This window comes from Musa acuminata, chromosome BXJ2-4 (assembly GCF_036884655.1).
Source record: "Musa acuminata AAA Group cultivar baxijiao chromosome BXJ2-4, Cavendish_Baxijiao_AAA, whole genome shotgun sequence".
Classification (NCBI taxonomy): Eukaryota; Viridiplantae; Streptophyta; class Magnoliopsida; order Zingiberales; family Musaceae; genus Musa; species Musa acuminata.
In genome coordinates this window covers 35,473,728-35,487,909 of record NC_088341.1, presented here as the reverse complement: position 1 = coordinate 35,487,909, position 14,182 = coordinate 35,473,728, and the positions used below count along the sequence as shown (strand labels likewise).

General features: G+C 40.7%; 3 protein-coding genes and 1 long non-coding RNA gene across 5 annotated transcripts; 1 reads left to right on the top strand and 3 right to left on the bottom strand.

The window, feature by feature from the left end:
- Nucleotides 1–171: 171 nt before the first annotated feature.
- LOC135610539 (uncharacterized) lies at nucleotides 172–1,315 on the bottom strand. The gene is made up of 2 exons (XR_010486172.1): nucleotides 1,182–1,315; nucleotides 172–569 (listed from the first exon to the last, which is right to left on the bottom strand). It is a non-coding gene; the product is annotated as an uncharacterized LOC135610539 (long non-coding RNA).
- Nucleotides 1,316–1,433: 118 nt separating this feature from the next.
- Nucleotides 1,434–8,966, top strand: LOC103982186 (26S proteasome non-ATPase regulatory subunit 1 homolog A). Its single transcript, XM_009399029.3, has 14 exons — nucleotides 1,434–1,699; nucleotides 2,185–2,248; nucleotides 2,360–2,465; nucleotides 2,547–2,658; nucleotides 2,742–2,910; nucleotides 4,664–4,798; nucleotides 4,870–5,225; nucleotides 5,327–5,462; nucleotides 5,642–5,890; nucleotides 6,005–6,225; nucleotides 6,438–6,696; nucleotides 7,070–7,302; nucleotides 7,386–7,902; nucleotides 8,372–8,966. Exons 1-14 carry the CDS (start codon nucleotides 1,560–1,562, stop codon nucleotides 8,705–8,707), a joined length of 3,033 nt encoding a protein of 1,010 aa, XP_009397304.2. The 5' UTR covers nucleotides 1,434–1,559; the 3' UTR covers nucleotides 8,708–8,966.
- Nucleotides 8,967–9,209: 243 nt separating this feature from the next.
- LOC135610536 (uncharacterized) lies at nucleotides 9,210–10,210 on the bottom strand. Of its 2 annotated transcripts, XM_065105169.1 has the most exons (4): nucleotides 9,969–10,210; nucleotides 9,743–9,833; nucleotides 9,446–9,646; nucleotides 9,210–9,348 (listed from the first exon to the last, which is right to left on the bottom strand). In XM_065105169.1, the coding sequence occupies exons 1-4, from the start codon at nucleotides 10,077–10,079 to the stop codon at nucleotides 9,338–9,340; spliced, it is 414 nt and encodes a 137-aa protein (XP_064961241.1). In that variant the 5' UTR covers nucleotides 10,080–10,210; the 3' UTR covers nucleotides 9,210–9,337. The 2 variants fall into 2 exon arrangements, with proteins under 2 accessions (XP_064961241.1, XP_064961240.1); XM_065105168.1 differs by having other exon boundaries at nucleotides 9,287–9,646.
- A 3,348-nt stretch (nucleotides 10,211–13,558) lies between these two features.
- On the bottom strand, nucleotides 13,559–14,182 carry LOC103982168 (auxin-induced protein 15A-like). The gene has a single exon (XM_009399007.3). It carries the CDS (start codon nucleotides 14,127–14,129, stop codon nucleotides 13,752–13,754), a length of 378 nt encoding a protein of 125 aa, XP_009397282.1. The 5' UTR covers nucleotides 14,130–14,182; the 3' UTR covers nucleotides 13,559–13,751.

The window sequence follows — 14,182 nt, the reverse complement described above, 5'->3', positions numbered from 1 at the left end:
GACAATAGAGGAAAAGTATTATCTCCATATATATGGTAATATAATAAAGTTAAAATCAACCATCAATATTCTTCTTAATATACCAATGTAGTAGAATATAAAAATTAGACATAATGTAGTAGATGAATAACAAAAGGTATAGCGATAAAAAGTATATGATACCAATATGTCTTGTAATTTATGATGATCTTTCATAATTATAAAAATAAAAAAAATTTACATATAATGATAATATAATAAAATGAAATCAAACATATGTATTTTTCTTAATATGTCATTATCCCTCACAGGACTATGTTGTGTGTATCGTATTGTCATGAGCTGTTTCACCACGATCCGCTGCACCATGTCGCCTCCTGGTGACATCTCTATTGCATTTTGATCCTTATGAGATGAACTCGAATTGTGAACCCTCAATATGTGGCCTCTGCCAATACATCGCAGGGTCTCTTCCACCTTCGATTTTGTTCGCTCCTTTGGCAATCGACCTTCATCTATCCACTCTTGGGTCACACCTAGATGAAGCACCGTTCTAGGATAGTCCGTCGCCTAGTAGCTCCCGAAGTCCACTGTAATTTGTGCAAATGATAATGAATTATTGATATGGTCATTCTTGACATCTTTCGAACATAATAATGCTAACGTAGATGATAATGGAATACAAAAAATCTCCATATGTCTTGTGATATATAATTATATTCCAAAAGACAAAAGAGGAAAAGTATAATCTCCATATATATATGGTAATATAATAAAGCGAAAAATCAACCATCCGTATATACCAATGTAAAAATTGTAATAAATTATTGATATGATCATTCTTGGCATCTTCTAAAAATATTAGTGAATAATTAGAATTATATATATATTTTTTTTTCTTGACATTTTTTTCAAAGTAGTAAATGACTGAATTTGATGCAGTCCAAAAGAAATTGGGATCAATCACCACAACAACATCCTCATATTCGGTAACCCATTTCATTAGGGGTCCGAGAGAACCGAAATCACGTAGAAATCGTAGAAAACCCTCAAATCAAAGAAAAACCTCATCTTGTCGACCGGAAATAACAAAATGGGAACACAAAGATCAATACGAGAGACAAACGAGATCAGTCGAGGCTAAAAGATCACCGAATATGAAAGAAATAGAGAACGGGGGAAGGGATGCGAAAGATGCTTACCGTTCGGCACCGCGGTCGGGCGACGACGAGAGCCAGTCGTCGTCTCGTTCTCTTTGGGGGAAGAGCGACGGAGATCGGGGTAGGGATCGGTTAAGTTCGCGGGTCGGATCAGCAAAGCGGTTTTGGTTAAATCGGGTCGGATCAGTAAAGCGGTTTTGGTTAAATCGGGTCGGGTTCGGACCCGTTGAAACATGAATTGACGTATCGAATCCGTATATACATATATATAATCACCACCGCTCCTCCTTTTTATTAGGTTGCAGAGTCTCCAAGTAAGGGGAGAAGGCGCACTCATCTCTCTCTCTCCCCCTCCCAATCCTTTCTCTTGGGGCGGCGATCGTAGAAGCAACGGGCGTTGAGCGGCGGAAGAAGCCTGAGATGGCGGTGGTAAGTTCGGCGAGTGGCCTTATTGCGATGCTCCACGAGCCGCACCCGGCGCTGAAGCTTCACGCCCTCGACAAGCTTAACTCCCTCGTCCACCTCTTCTGGCCCGAGATCTCCACCAGCGTCCCGACCATGTGAGCCCTCCAGCGCCCCCATATTTTTCCCTCCCCGTTCCCCGTTTGTTCATGATTTCTTGTCCTTTTGCCTCCTAGGTTTTGGGGTTAGGGCTTTGCGATGAGTTCATGATTTGGGGGGTTTCATGCCAGGATTTCTGCTTTTCCGTCGAATTTTGTTTCTTAGGTATGGTGAACCTTAAGAATATTTGTGGGTTTGGGGGTTAGGATCGACGATCTTGGGATCGTTGGAAAACTTGATCACTTGCTATCACATGGTCCTATTATAGAATTAGGGTTTGTGTGCTATTGGCAACGTTTTGGCAGCTGATTTCAGGTATGATTGCATGGTTCACCCCTTCACTTGTCAGATCACGGCGTTCTACGTCAGACCAGGGAAATTTTGGACAAACCTACTTGAGATTGTTCTGTTGTAGACCTGATAAAGATTATTTTTGCACTTGAGTATGTACTCAGCTTTACCGAGTTAAATCTGTCGGTTGCAGTGAAAGTTTATATGAAGATGAGGAGTTTGATCAGAGGCAACTTGCTGCATTGGTGGTGTCCAAGGTTATGCTTCTTTCCCTCTTTCTCTATGTTGATCGTTTGATGTGCGCCTTGACTTGTGGCACTTATCAATGGAGTGTTTGCCTCACGCTCTTGCTTGTGTTTTCTATGCAGGTGTTCTACTACCTCGGAGAACTTAATGACTCATTATCTTATGCACTTGGTGCTGGACCCCTGTTTGATGTATCAGAAGACACAGATTATGCTCATACTCTCTTAGGTATAAAATTCAGTCCACATTGATTCACGTTTCTTTTGCATGTTTGTGAGCTCTAATGTATATTTTTTATGCTTGTTTTAGCCAAAGCGCTAGACGAATATGCCAGCCTCAGGTCTAAAGCAGCAAAATCAAGTGAAGAGGAGTCAAAGATGGATCCTAGGTTGGAAGCTATAGTGGAAAGGATGCTAGACAAGTATGCGAGGATACTTTGTGTACCTTATTTGCATATTTTTGCTATTTAATGGAACATGTAAATGTGGTTTCTTCTTGATGCAGGTGCATTTTGGATGGAAAATATCAGCAAGCCATGGGAATGGCCATTGAGTGTAGGAGACTGGATAAGCTTGAGGAGGCTATTACTCATAGCGATAATGTTCATGGTGCACTTTCGTACTGCATCACTCTTTCACATTCTTTCGTTAATCACAGAGAATATCGTTGTGAGGTAAAATTAATTTTGTAAATATAGTCTTTTCTTAATTTTATGTGTGCTAACTTGTCTTGGTGCTTCATTCATACCCATCATTAAAATGATGCTATAGTAACTAACAAATATGTTGATAGAACAAGAAGAAATTGTAACTAGGTGTTAATTGTACACGATCATGAATGACAATTTCAACCCAGAGTGTTCCCCATTAGTTGAGATGGTGTTCATTCATTAGATAGTCACTATGCTTTATATGCTGAGAGGTGAGAAAATTGTTTCATTTTATGATTGGATAAGATGGCAATGGAATAATATAATCTTGGTTGGAGAACATTGATGACTAGGCCATACAGGTCTCTAGAGCTAAGTAACTTATTTCACTTGTCAATATGCAGCAGATGTTAGTGATCTTTTAGAGTAAAGCATCTTTTATAAGGGGCTCAGAATTGTTATGGCAGAGTTTTGTGTTTTTTTCTTACTGTTATGGGTATCTATAGGTTTGGAAGGATATTTGCTTAGGACATTAATATATTGTGTTAAACTTCTTTTCTTCAGTTTTAGTTCTGAATCCTTTCGTGTTAAGCTGCATTTAGATGTAGATTTGGCCATTGAAGTAATAAACTAGAGACTTATGGATGGAATGGGAAATGCAAAATGCCAATTTGTATGATTCTCCATAATTTTTGGTGGTGTAAAGTGATGCATATTGATCCATCATTCATGCAAAATGGTGTAAATGCAATGGGAAAGGGTTGATAAAACTAAGGTCAAGGTATTATCTTTTGTATACCTACCACTCACCTTCGTCCACTAACTAAAATTGATGGTAAAAAAGACAAGTGTGTACAATTCAAACAAAGGTTTTAAAAACTGGCCCAATAGTTTCTTTGGCAACTTGTTGGACCAACATGGTAATGGTATCAAGATACCAAAGGTTTACTGACCCGTACCACATGAAATCACTAGATAAAAAAAGCAGTATAGTGAATAATACTAAGCCATATGGTCCATTGCTAGTTCTTGACCAGACTACTAAAATACATATCAGTCTAACTTGTACTTTGAACCGACTGATATTGAACCATTATTTAAATATTTTAGAGGTTTTTACATGAAATCAATATTGGATAGAACATTGTTAACTTCAATTATATAAATATGGATTCCAGCTATGTAATGATTTAGAGGAAATGAAAGAGGAGAGAAAAAATTTCAAATATTTGTGGTCCTTATCATTCACATAGGTGGGCTGAGGCTGTTAGATATCCTCATAATGCTATAATTGAACCTAGAAGGCATAGGAAGGGGATTCATGATTGTGGGTGGGGGTGTGTGGTGTGTTCATGGTGATTACTATAGTAATGATGACGATGATAGCTTGGTGGTGGTAGTGGCATTTGCAGTTGTGGCGGGTGTCTCTGTCAGGTGGGATTTTGTTGAGGCTTTTTTATATGGTTAACAGCCATTTAATTTTGTTAGACCTGTTTGGCATGAAGGACGCTGAAATTCTTAGTGTAATCTCATAAGCTGCATTTCGCCTTGTGCATTCATGTGCATATTGTTGTAAATATTTGTGCTTATACGAACACTTGTGTTGACATAGATAAAGCTGAAACTCCAGTTTGTAGCTCATGATTGGTTTTTCCTGAACACAATCTTTGATGTATTGGCTATTTAGTCTCCACATCTGGTTTAAAGTTTGCATGATAATGCACTGCTCAAAGTAATGTGTGATGGATCCCTGATTGATTTTGTGTTGTTGTCGCAGGTTCTCCGTCTGCTTGTTAAAATATATCAAAGGTTGCCTTCTCCTGATTATCTAAGCATTTGCCAATGTCTCATGTTTTTGAATGAACCTGACACTGTTGCGACCATTTTGGAGAAGCTACTATCTGGGAGCAAGGTACTTAGCTTTGTCATTTTGTTTGAGCTTTGTTCCAATGCTGATGTATTGCTATGTTTTGTTGTTTGTAGGATGATGCACTTCTTGCATTTCAGATTGCTTTTGATCTTGAGGAAAACGAACACCAAGCCTTTCTATTAAATCTGAAAAGTCGTTTGGCTGGCTCGAAATCCCAAGCTGTAGATGTGAACCCTGAACAAGGGTCTAGTGCACCAACTTCAGAGAACGGGAATGCCACTGCTGACAATACAGTTGCTGCATCTGAGGATGTTCACATGACAGAAGAATCTCATACTGCCAATGGGACTTCACAAGATATCAATCAAACTGATGCTGCATATAATGAGAGACTTGCAAAGATAAAAGGAATTTTATCAGGAGAGACTTCAATACAGTTGACTCTACAATTTTTATATAGTCACAATAGGTGAGGCATAAGAACTTCCATCGTTCACAAGGCTTGATGTGTACTCTTGTTTCTTAGCATTCATGCATGACATCTTTGATACTATTGTCTCACAATTTTAGGTCGGACCTTTTGATTCTTAAGACGATAAAGCAGTCTGTGGAAATGAGAAATAGTGTCTGCCACAGTGCAACAATATGCGCCAATGCAATAATGCATGCTGGAACAACTGTGGATACCTTTCTTAGAGAAAACCTGGTATGATTACAATTTTATGTTTACCAATGAAGTTCCTATTCTTCTGCAAACTGATCTATGTTTACTGATACCATCTTATTGTTTCTTACAAATTCAGTAGGATTGTAAATCATTGTTGGCCAGTTACTTTTCCTTTTTTTTTTGTGCATATTGCTTTACCATTTTTTGTTACTTGACAGGAATGGCTTAGTAGGGCAACGAACTGGGCTAAGTTCAGTGCTACAGCCGGACTGGGGGTCATCCATGGAGGCCATCTGCAGCAAGGCAGGTCTCTGATGGCACCTTATCTCCCTCAAACTGGTGCTGTTGGTGGAGGCAGCCCTTACTCAGAAGGTGGTGCCCTTTATGCTCTTGGGTTAATTCATGCCAACCATGGAGAAGGCATAAAACAATTTCTCCGTGAAAGCCTGCGGAATACTAATGCTGAGGTGCTCTTTCTTTTCTGATAAGACTCTTGGGACCACCTCAGTTTTGAGGTTCACCAATATAGGTCTCAAATTTTTTAACCCTGTTGTATTTGATATGTCGATATATATTTACAGGTCATCCAGCATGGTGCATGCTTGGGACTGGGGTTGGCAGCCTTGGGAACAGCAGATGAAGTAATATTTGAAGATGTCAAAAATGTACTTTATACAGATAGTGCTGTGGCTGGTGAAGCTGCTGGCATTAGCATGGGACTACTTATGGTTGGGACTGCAAGTGAGAAGGCAACTGAGATGCTTGCATATGCACATGATACACAACATGAAAAGATCATAAGGTAAGTGTGGTTTTGCATAATTGGCATCAAGCATGGGATATGGTAGCATAAACTATATCTCTCTGTTTTTACTTTGGAGAATGATAATCTTCAATTTGGCTTAGTATGTAATTCTCTGTGCTTTTTAGTCACAATTTTGGCACATCTGCAATTTCTATTATATTGCACAATATTTACTGGTTGCAGTTTGTATATGTGTTTTTTTTTTTCAGGGGCTTAGCTCTTGGAATTGCATTGACAGTATATGGAAGGGAAGAACAGGCTGATACATTGATTGAGCAAATGACTAGAGATCAAGATCCTATTATCCGTTATGGTGGCATGTATGCTTTGGCTTTAGGTTATAGGGGGACATCAAACAACAAGGCCATCCATCAGTTGCTTCATTTTGCTGTGTCGGATGTAAGTGATGATGTTCGCAGGACAGCTGTTCTAGCCCTTGGATTTGTCCTATATTCTGAACCTGAACAGGTTAGTTTCTATTACTTGTTTTTACTGATATCTTGTTTATTTAATATATTCCTAAGATATGAAATAGAAGTTATTATGCACTAGCCACATGAATTTAATTTCATGAAGGTTTCTTGAAATCTTATACTTTGATAGCAGAGAGGAATATCCGTTCAAGTTCTTTTACGTACCTATGATTTAAAAATACCCTCTGTTGTCCCCGTTCTCATTACCAAAGTATTTTTTGTAGGGCATTATAGTTGTATTGATTAGTAGCCAGTTCTGCAATGTCAATAACGATTTACTCAGTTGACAACTTGACACCTATGAAATATTTCTAGTTTTCTTGGTTATAATCTAGTCATTAAAATTGGCTATCATTACATCCCTGCAGACCCCAAGAATTGTTTCCCTGCTATCAGAGTCTTACAACCCACATGTCCGATATGGTGCAGCTCTAGCAGTTGGCATTTCCTGTGCTGGTACTGGTTTAAGCGATGCCATTTCTTTGCTAGAGCCTTTGACGTCTGATGTTGTGGATTTTGTTCGCCAAGGAGCCCTCATAGCTATGGCTATGGTTATGATCCAGACTAATGAATCCTGTGACTCTCGTGTTGGGACTTTCAGGTATATATATATACTCCAGTCTAATGTCGGTACGAAGTAGATAATAGCTGCTTTGCTGTACTTAATCTGCTTGATTTATGTAGGCGGCAATTAGAGAAGATAATTCTTGATAAGCATGAAGATACGATGAGCAAGATGGGTGCTATATTGGCTTCTGGAATTCTTGACGCCGGTGGAAGGAATGTAACTATTAAACTGCTTTCTAAAACTAAGCATGATAAAATCACAGCTGTTGTTGGGCTTGCAGTTTTCAGCCAGTTCTGGTATTGGTATCCCCTTCTCTATTTTATAAGCCTCGCGTTCTCCCCAACTGCCTTTATTGGACTTAACTATGATCTGAAAGTTCCAAAATTTGAGTTCTTATCAAATGCAAAGCCTTCCCTATTTGAATACCCCCGCCCAACCGCACCTCCCACTTCGACTTCAGCTATCAAGATGCCCACCGCTGTTTTGTCAACAGCTGCAAAAGCAAAGTCTAAAGCTAAAAAGGATGCTGAACATAAAGCTGCTTTGGAGAAGCCATCGAGTGATGATACATCTAGTGGTTCAACTTCTGGAAAGACGAATAAATCTTCTGAGAAGGATACTGATGCAATGCAGGTGAATTTTCATGATTGCTTGTCGAGTTATATTATGTTTACATACAATTAAATATTGTTGTCTTTTCATATCCTGTTGAGATAGTGTATAGATGTCACATTCTCTTGGAGTCTCGTAAACTTCAACTGCCAACTTAGGGTCTCTTGAAAGGAGACAACAGAAGGCTTTTTTTTGGGGTCTTGGGACTTCTTTAAACTTGGGTCTTTAAACTTTTTGGGTCTTGGGACTTCTTTGACTTCTAAAATGGGTACATCCCTTTGGTGCATATTTGAACAACTTACAGCAAAGTCTAAAAAAGTAGGCTACTGCTAGAATACGCTATTTTTGAGAATTCATGTGAGGCCATGGGAATACAAACTATCTCATTCCTTGCTCAGTAGAGGTCCGAAATATTTGCTGATCTTAAACTTCTCATCCGCAATTTATTTGAGTTTTAAAAACTTCACATCATGATTTTGTTTTTCTTCAGGTGGATAGTGCTTCGGAAAAGAAGGTGGAGCCTGAACCGTCTTATGAAGTTCTGACGAATCCAGCCAGGGTTGTCCCTGCACAAGAAAAGTACATCAGATTTTTGGAGGAAAGTAGATATGTTCCCGTTAAGTTAGCACCCTCTGGTTTTGTGCTTCTCAAGGATCTACAGCCAACCGAAGTTGAGGTACTCACACTTTCTGATGCACCAACGACCTTGCCATCCAACGTTGGGGGTGCTGCAACGGCCACAACCGGTCAGCAGGGATCAGGGTCTTCAGCAATGGCAGTAGATGAGGAGCCTCAGCCCCCACAACCTTTCGAGTATTCTGGATGATGACTGACTTACCCCATGCAAGAAGGAACGCCAGTGGGGTTGGCTCATTGCTGGGAGGCAAATCAAACTTTTCCGTTTCGTGTCGTGTCATCGTAAATTTTTTTTCCCCTCATGTTGTGAGATTTGTTAGTGCAAGGAATCAAGGTTACAATTATCAGTCATTGGGGCAATGCCGGACAACATTTTAAGCTTAATTCCGTTTTAAACTTAAATTCTGCTATCATGACACTTGGAAGTCTCAAGATTTTACATTTTTCGATTCCTGCTCGTTTAATTGGTATCGATCCAATGGGTAGTAGTCCTATGCCTTGTTTGCACGATTGAATTGTTGTTCTTGTTGCATCTGTTGTAGTCCACAGGCAGTTTGGCTACGGTAATGAGGTTATACTGCTGTGCCTGTCTTTTAATGATCCAACTTAACTACATATGATCTATTCTTCTGCAACTTTGTATGCAGCTTTAGCTTTAAACGAGCTCGTCCATTCATTGACAAGTCACCAAAATCACACGAGTATATCATGACAAATAGAATTAACGAGACGAGACGAAACCGTTTCTACTAGCTGTACAGCCTCCTAGTCGCTCCCCATACAGTGCAACTTAGCATCAGCCGGGTAAACTGGTCCTTCCTCAAAAGAATCCTGCTGTCTCCATTCGAGAACAAGAAGGAAAAAAAAGTAAGCGACCAACGATCTGGAAGCAATTACGGACGGAGAAACCATGTTCGTTCCTTACAACCTGACCATATGACGGGATCTGTTCTTCCCGGTCGCTGAAGAAGACCCTCTTGTTCTTCGACTTCCATCGGTTCCTCAGCTCCAGTCTCTTCTCTTTCATGGTTCTCTGTGGGGTCAAGGGAGGAAGCAATCGTAGCTGTGGCTACCTCACCATCAATTGCCATTTCATCCACCGGTAATGTCATCACCAGGTTTCGATTCTCTGTCAGAAAACTCGACCATGTTAGTACAGGAGTCGGACGCAAATGAAAACACAGGCAGGAATCAGAAATAGAACTGCGGACACTTGGCAGCACACCCTGTGGCAGTCCATCCACCTGCAGCTGCGCCTCGAACGCCGGAGAACTCATCGCCACTTCTTCTTCGAGGATTAGCGGCGGCTTGCCGTCCTTGCAAGCAGTAGTAACACGAGTGAGAAACATGAACGCTCGAGTCTTCTATGTAAACCGCAAGAAATCATTGCGGAAACAAGAAAAGGAATTCTCAGCCGAGAAGGATATGAGGAGGAAGAATCTTGTGATTACCAGACTTATTTTGATCCTTTTAGTCTCAGAAAAGAGCGACAAATCGGGTTGGCGGTCGTAGACGACCTCCAAGTCTTTCCTCTTCGTGCTTGCAGGCACAAACATGGCCATCCAAGTAGGGACAAGAGCACCAAATCCAACCAAGCTAATACCTCAATCTACCTGCCTACTCCAAGTCTCTCTCCATTCACGCTTCTTATCTTCTGTCTTGATGAGCCTACCTCGTCGTCTTCCCAATGGTTGAATCTCCGACCTTCCATGAAGCTGTGTAACCATGTCACATGCTGCAGGGAAGTCAAAGGGTTGACTTTTGATTGAGATTGCCAAAGTTCTCATCCTTTGCAAAATCCATCCTACTTAGCAACCGTGGTGGACTTGGTATAAGATAATTTGCCTCAATTTTAGATGATGGTGATGCGATCTCTAGGTCGGTCTGACCTTAATATGTGCATTGGATCTTTCTGCGACATCAAATGATTGTTCTCGGCCAAGTTCTTTTCAAGTATGGATGACTATGTAGCAACTTGGTGAAGTACTATATTCACTTGAACAAACACAAAAAATGTATATGATTTATTAGAGTTTTAGATTCACAAGAAGTTGGAATTTATCCTCATCCAGATTAGGTACGCTGACATAGTCTTCGAAGCACAAGTACGGGGAGAATGTGGGACATACTTGACCTAAGCCTCTTGTAAGTCAACAGCTTATTTGGCTGAGGTTTTCGAGTAGGTTGCATGTTCCCGACTTGAATGTCACGTTATCTTTCTGCTAATCTTCTACCACGTTGACTTGGATCTTATTCAAAGTAGATTCACAGGAAACTATTAGTATTGCTATTATGAATGAAGGATTATAGTGGGTTAATTACATGTTACCTCGTATACAAGTAAAGTAGATGTTCATAGTATCATAATTTTTAGATTTAAAAAATTTATATTATAATCTCTATAGTTATTAAAGTTAAACATCTAACTTCATTTATTCTAATGTCATTAGTTTTACTAATAAAAATAATAAGTAAAAAAATAATTTTAATGTTCTAATTAATGATAACAAATGACATTGATGGAAGCGGACGATAGTGTCGCTAGGGGTCGTGGGGGGCCACGAGTAACTATTGTAGATGAAGAGAGCGACGACGAGAGGTGAGGGCCACTCTACATCTGCGTCGACGCTAATGTAGTTATCGACTGGCCCTTTTGTCGCTTTGTATCTATGTCAACGTTGATGTAGTTGCCGAATGACTGTTTCGTTGCTCTACATTTGCGTTAAAGGACGTAGTTGCTGAGCAACGAAAAGGGCCACAGATGTAAATGTCGAGCAACCTTTTTGTTGCTCGACAACTATGTTGATGTCAACACAAATATAGAGTGGCGAAAGGGTTGCTTAGCAACTATGTCGTCGTCGACGTAAATGCAAAATAACCCTCACCTCTCGCCAACTCTCTCCTCATCTACAATAGCCACGTGAGCGACCCTTTCGTCACTTTGCATTTGCGTCAACATTGATGAATTTATCGAACGATGAAAGGGACACTCAACTGCGTCGACATCGACGCAAATACAGAGAGGTCCTCACCTCTCGTCGTGGCTAACCTCATTCATAACAACTACTCGAGTGACCCTTTCGTTACTCTATATTTACGTCAGCGTTGATACAGTTGCCGAGCGACGAAAAGATCATTGATGCAAATGCCGAGTGGCGAAAGGGCCACTCTGTCACAGATAAAGTTCTAAACAGGATATTTAATATAATACTTATGTGTGTCCGTGTCTTTCTATTTGTTCATACTTTGCATAATATGGAGAGGAACGGTCGAAGGCTTAACAGCCCCATTTTAGTTAGGTTTAGTGGTCTTCTTAGGCTTGTAAATAAAGGTTGTGTCTTGTGGACACTTATGAGAGATATTCGGTCTATAGTAGACCATTTTGATCCTTTGTTGTGCAACCGTTCAGAGCTTGTAAAGTCTGTTTGTAATTTACAGTGTCTATGAAGTGTTTTCTAAAATGTTTGCTTGTGTATCCCGAGTGAAGCGCTTTCTCTAACCCGTTTTCTCTTTTATAGGTCCTAAGGGAGCATGAGAGGTTTCGGGGAGGCTGACCTTTGCGGACGGACACGTAAGGGTGCTGCACGACTTAGGCAAAACCAACTAAGTCCGTGACAACTCGGCAATTGCGTTAACATCGACGCAGATGCAAAGTAATCCTCACATCTCGTTGTCACTCTCCTCATCCACAATAGCTATTCGAGCGATCCTTTTGTCACTCTACATCTACATCAACGTCGATGTACTTGCTAAATAGTGAAAGGTCGCCGATGAAGATGTCAAGCGGCTCTTTTGTCGCATGGTAACTGTATTGACACTAACGCAGATGCATAGCGGCCCTCTGGTCGTTGCTCCCTTATAGCGATTCATGGCCCCCAACAACATCGTCCGTCATCATCAATTAAAATATTAAAATTATTTTTTTGCCTAATATTTTTATGTTTTTTTTGGTAAAACCGATAATATTATGGTAAATGGAGCTAAATGTTTCACTTTTATAGTTGGGATTCCAATATAAATTTTTTAAGTTTAGGAATTGGGATACGAGGTCTAACTACATAGGATAATATATAATTAGTCCGATTATAATTATAGTGTCACGATTGAGATGAGATAATTGACATGTTAACTTTGTTGAACCGAAATTATTATCTCAAAATATTTAAGCGAAAATTTATAATATTATACTAATCAAACATTTATAAGTCAATCTTAATATTATCTATTTTCAACGTGAAACTAATATGAGTGTTAACTATGATTATGTTTTTTTAACTTGGGTGAAGACAAACCAAGTCTTACCGGATCGCACCTGAAAAGATTCATGGGTGATGTGGTCTAGCACGGAGTTGATGCACGTGGTCCCGCTCGACCTCTTAGGGTTTGCAGGGGTGACGCACTCCACCTACATCGCATTGCAGTAGGCTGCTTCTCACTACGGCAGACCGCTGGACCTCTTAGGGTTTTCAGGGGTGACTCACTCCACCTATACTAAATTGTAGGTGGTCTGATGCTGTTTCCTCTCACTACAGCAGACCGCTGGACCTCTCAGGGTTTTCAGGGGTGACTCACTCTACCTACATTGCATCGGAGGTCGGCTGCTGCTGCTGCTGCTGCTGTTTCCTTCTCACTACATCAGGCCGCCATGGACTCTGTTCTTCTTCTGCAGGAATCCAGTTTCACATCATTCACTCTCAGCTATTTCAGACACCGTTGGCAATGTGGCAACACTAAGATCATTGGATGCATGATTTGACGTGATCATGCTATCATAAAGCAGGAATTCAGGTTTGATCCTCAGCAAGAGTGAACTTTGAGAGGTGAAGCAATCAGTTAACATGCAGACATTTGATCTTCGATGATAGATTAATGCAGTAGACATCTCTCCAAACTGTTGTTCTCTCCTATACATGCAGATCTTCACATGAATAAGAAGACGAGGAAGATTAGAAGCATTAGTTGAGGAGATTATCCTCACTACTTGTTCTTGTTCTGCATCCTGTGATTGTTGAATGAAAGAGAAACATTAAGGTGAAGCAGCCAAGTTTCATTGATCATCAAACAGGCCTACAGTCTCCTACAGCTAATTTGCAAGTTGACACAGTAGCTTGACCCAACCTAGCATTTGATCCTCACATGAACATGGAAAGGAAAGATAAGAACATAGATTGTTGGGGGGAGAAGTGTCATCCCACGCCTGCAGCTACATGCTTATCTCCGCACACTGGCTCGGATCAACAGTAGTTGGTCTCCACCGTCTGCAGTATGCTCTCGAACACAGAAACCTCGCAGGGAATCCTCAGCACACCTTCCTGCTCGAACCCGAACTCCTCTTCTGCTTCCCTCAGCAGAATGGCAAAGGCCCTGTGGCTCAAGTACTCCGTCGGGATCACAAATCTCTGCATCTCCTCTCCCACGCACACCGCCAAGCATCCCTTGGGAATGTCGCCCGAGTGCGCCGCAGAGGTGTCGGAGACGGAGAGAGTCCTCTTCAGGAACTTGATGCTCTTGCTGTTACTCTTCGGTGCAGCTGCGAGCTTCTTCCACTTCTTCAGCATCTGTTGCAGCCTGACGACTTCTGTGATCTTGTTGGTCTTGTTGGATGAATCCATGGATGGTTTCTTGGTGGCTTGGGAAATCTTCCAAGTGCACAAGTGGTATGGAT

Coding starts and splice junctions, on each gene's coding strand:
- LOC103982186 (XM_009399029.3), top strand. CDS start 1,560: ATGGCGGTGGTAAGTTCGGCGAGTGGCCTTATTGCGATGCTCCACGAG. Junction 1,700..2,184: donor TCCACCAGCGTCCCGACCAT/GTGAGCCCTCCA, acceptor TGTCGGTTGCAG/TGAAAGTTTATATGAAGATG. Junction 5,463..5,641: donor CCTTTCTTAGAGAAAACCTG/GTATGATTACAA, acceptor GTTACTTGACAG/GAATGGCTTAGTAGGGCAAC.
- LOC135610536 (XM_065105168.1), bottom strand. CDS start 10,079: ATGGCCATGTTTGTGCCTGCAAGCACGAAGAGGAAAGACTTGGAGGTC. Junction 9,834..9,968: donor AAAGGATCAAAATAAGTCTG/GTAATCACAAGA, acceptor ACTGCTTGCAAG/GACGGCAAGCCGCCGCTAAT. Junction 9,647..9,742: donor GGTGGATGGACTGCCACAGG/GTGTGCTGCCAA, acceptor GTTTTCTGACAG/AGAATCGAAACCTGGTGATG.
- LOC103982168 (XM_009399007.3), bottom strand. CDS start 14,129: ATGGATTCATCCAACAAGACCAACAAGATCACAGAAGTCGTCAGGCTG.